At 44.1% G+C, this 1,812-nt stretch overlaps 1 protein-coding gene across 1 annotated transcript; it reads right to left on the bottom strand.

The window, feature by feature from the left end:
- Positions 1 to 492: 492 nt before the first annotated feature.
- On the bottom strand, positions 493 to 1,518 carry LOC125519640. The gene is made up of 3 exons (XM_048684378.1): positions 1,296 to 1,518; positions 1,044 to 1,172; positions 493 to 567 (listed from the first exon to the last, which is right to left on the bottom strand). The coding sequence occupies exons 1-3, from the start codon at positions 1,488 to 1,490 to the stop codon at positions 493 to 495; spliced, it is 399 nt and encodes a 132-aa protein (XP_048540335.1). The 5' UTR covers positions 1,491 to 1,518.
- Positions 1,519 to 1,812: the final 294 nt, after the last annotated feature.

The following is a 1,812-nucleotide window of genomic DNA, read 5'->3' as shown; positions in this document are numbered from 1 at the left end:
GTACTTATGATGTGTGATATATTTTGTCAATAAAAATTGCAAGTTATCATTTTGTAGAGGAATTTACAAACTGCTATTATGTAGATACATAGAGCTGAACTGTGTAATGTTGTACTTAACAAATATTTTCTCTTGGACCAAAATTGCCATTAGGCTTTGTGTAATGCATTATACTAAAAATTGGGCTGAAAGAAGTGGGTTAATGTGCTCAGCCACGATGAATTTTGTGACGGAAAATACTATCCACGTAGGTAGACACGTCATTCAAATTGGTGAATAAAAAATCTTACATGTGTTAGTCCATGACGGATTGTTCCGTCACAATGGATTGGGCCTGGGCGGGCCTGGGGCAGATGCATGACGGACAAGAGTCGTCATGTAAGGTATGCTGTCAAATTATGACGCGATATACATGACGGATTTCAAATCTGTCATGGACAGGCACCCATGACAGTTTTCCACTAATCCATGATGGATCAAAACTGTCACGTATTAACATATTTCTTGTAGTGCAAGCCCTCGCTCTGCAGCCGCAGCTGATGCCAATTCAGCTATGAGGTTGGATACCTGCGAAAGGTAAAAAAAAACACAAATGGATCTTGTTGGAAGAATGAGTGTCTGTTGCTCTAGGGACAGATGTCGTTAAGCTCAATCCTGGAGTATTATCAAGAAATTGATGAGGTTAGGTAAAGACATGGATCCCGTGTAGTCCTTTTTCCCTGGAAAGTTAACAGAGACAGTTCCAAAACAGCAACTAGACAATGCTTTGTTGAATAAAACATCTTGTTATTATTGTAATGGAAGTGAAGGGCAAAAAAACTACTATATCATTGCACAACAATTTGATGACATACTCTTCTACTTCCTCAGTCTCAAAATAAGTGTCTTAAGCTTAGTATGACTTTGTACTAAGGTTAGTACAAAGTTAAGACACTTACTTTGGGACGGAGGGAGTATTATTTTGGGGCCTATGAACTAATGGAACGAAATAGCTCGGGTCTCAAACAGATGTAAGGCATTCATGAAGTAGGAGAGGAAATTACCTCGGACCGGTACTCTTTCTCGACCGCGCCAACCGTGGCCCCCGGATGACGAGCTCCGACGAGCATGAAGGCTGAAATCCAAATGAGCTTCTCTAGCATTTGCTTCTCGAAGGCGTCCTTGTCAAGCACCTGAGAAATCTCACAGACGAGTATTGTATTTTTCAGATATTGGTCAGGAGTATGAGTAGTACTAAGCCAGAAAGTTTGGGACATTTTAAGCCGAAATCCAATGGAAGCTAATATACTATGGACCTTGCAGGTGAGGCCTCCGTTTTGGAGCCTGGCGGCGACGGCGGGGGCCCAGTTGCCAAAGGCGGCGGTGAGGCCCTCCGGGTTGGCGTCGGTGATGCCGTCGACGGGGGGCTCCCCGAGCTTGGAGACCACGAAGTAGGCGAGCACCTGGTTGGCGCCGGCGAGGCCCTTGCTCTCCAGCCACGGCTCCAGCATCCCGTTCTGGAAGAAGACGAGATCTGGTAGCTAGCTTCTCCATTGTCAGCTCAGCTCAGAGCAGCAATTTAGATGGTAGAGTAGAAGAGTTGGCTAGGGATGAAAAAACGCACCTTGCTAAGGATTGGTATAATTTCGATGGTGGCATGGTTGTTTGGCGTAGTTTTGCACTTAGTTTTGCTGGCCCATCAGTGCTTCTATCGCCGAATTATTTCCTTTGCACCAATTCTGCAGACTCATTTTATCCTATTTTCCTTTTCCCGTTTCCATTGTTTGTTTTCTTACTTCTTTCTTTTGCTCCTTTTCCCCCCTTTATTACCTT

This window comes from Triticum urartu, chromosome 7 (genome assembly GCF_003073215.2).
Source record: "Triticum urartu cultivar G1812 chromosome 7, Tu2.1, whole genome shotgun sequence".
NCBI lineage: Eukaryota > Viridiplantae > Streptophyta > Magnoliopsida > Poales > Poaceae > Triticum > Triticum urartu.
This window is presented reverse-complemented; position numbering and strand designations above follow the sequence as displayed.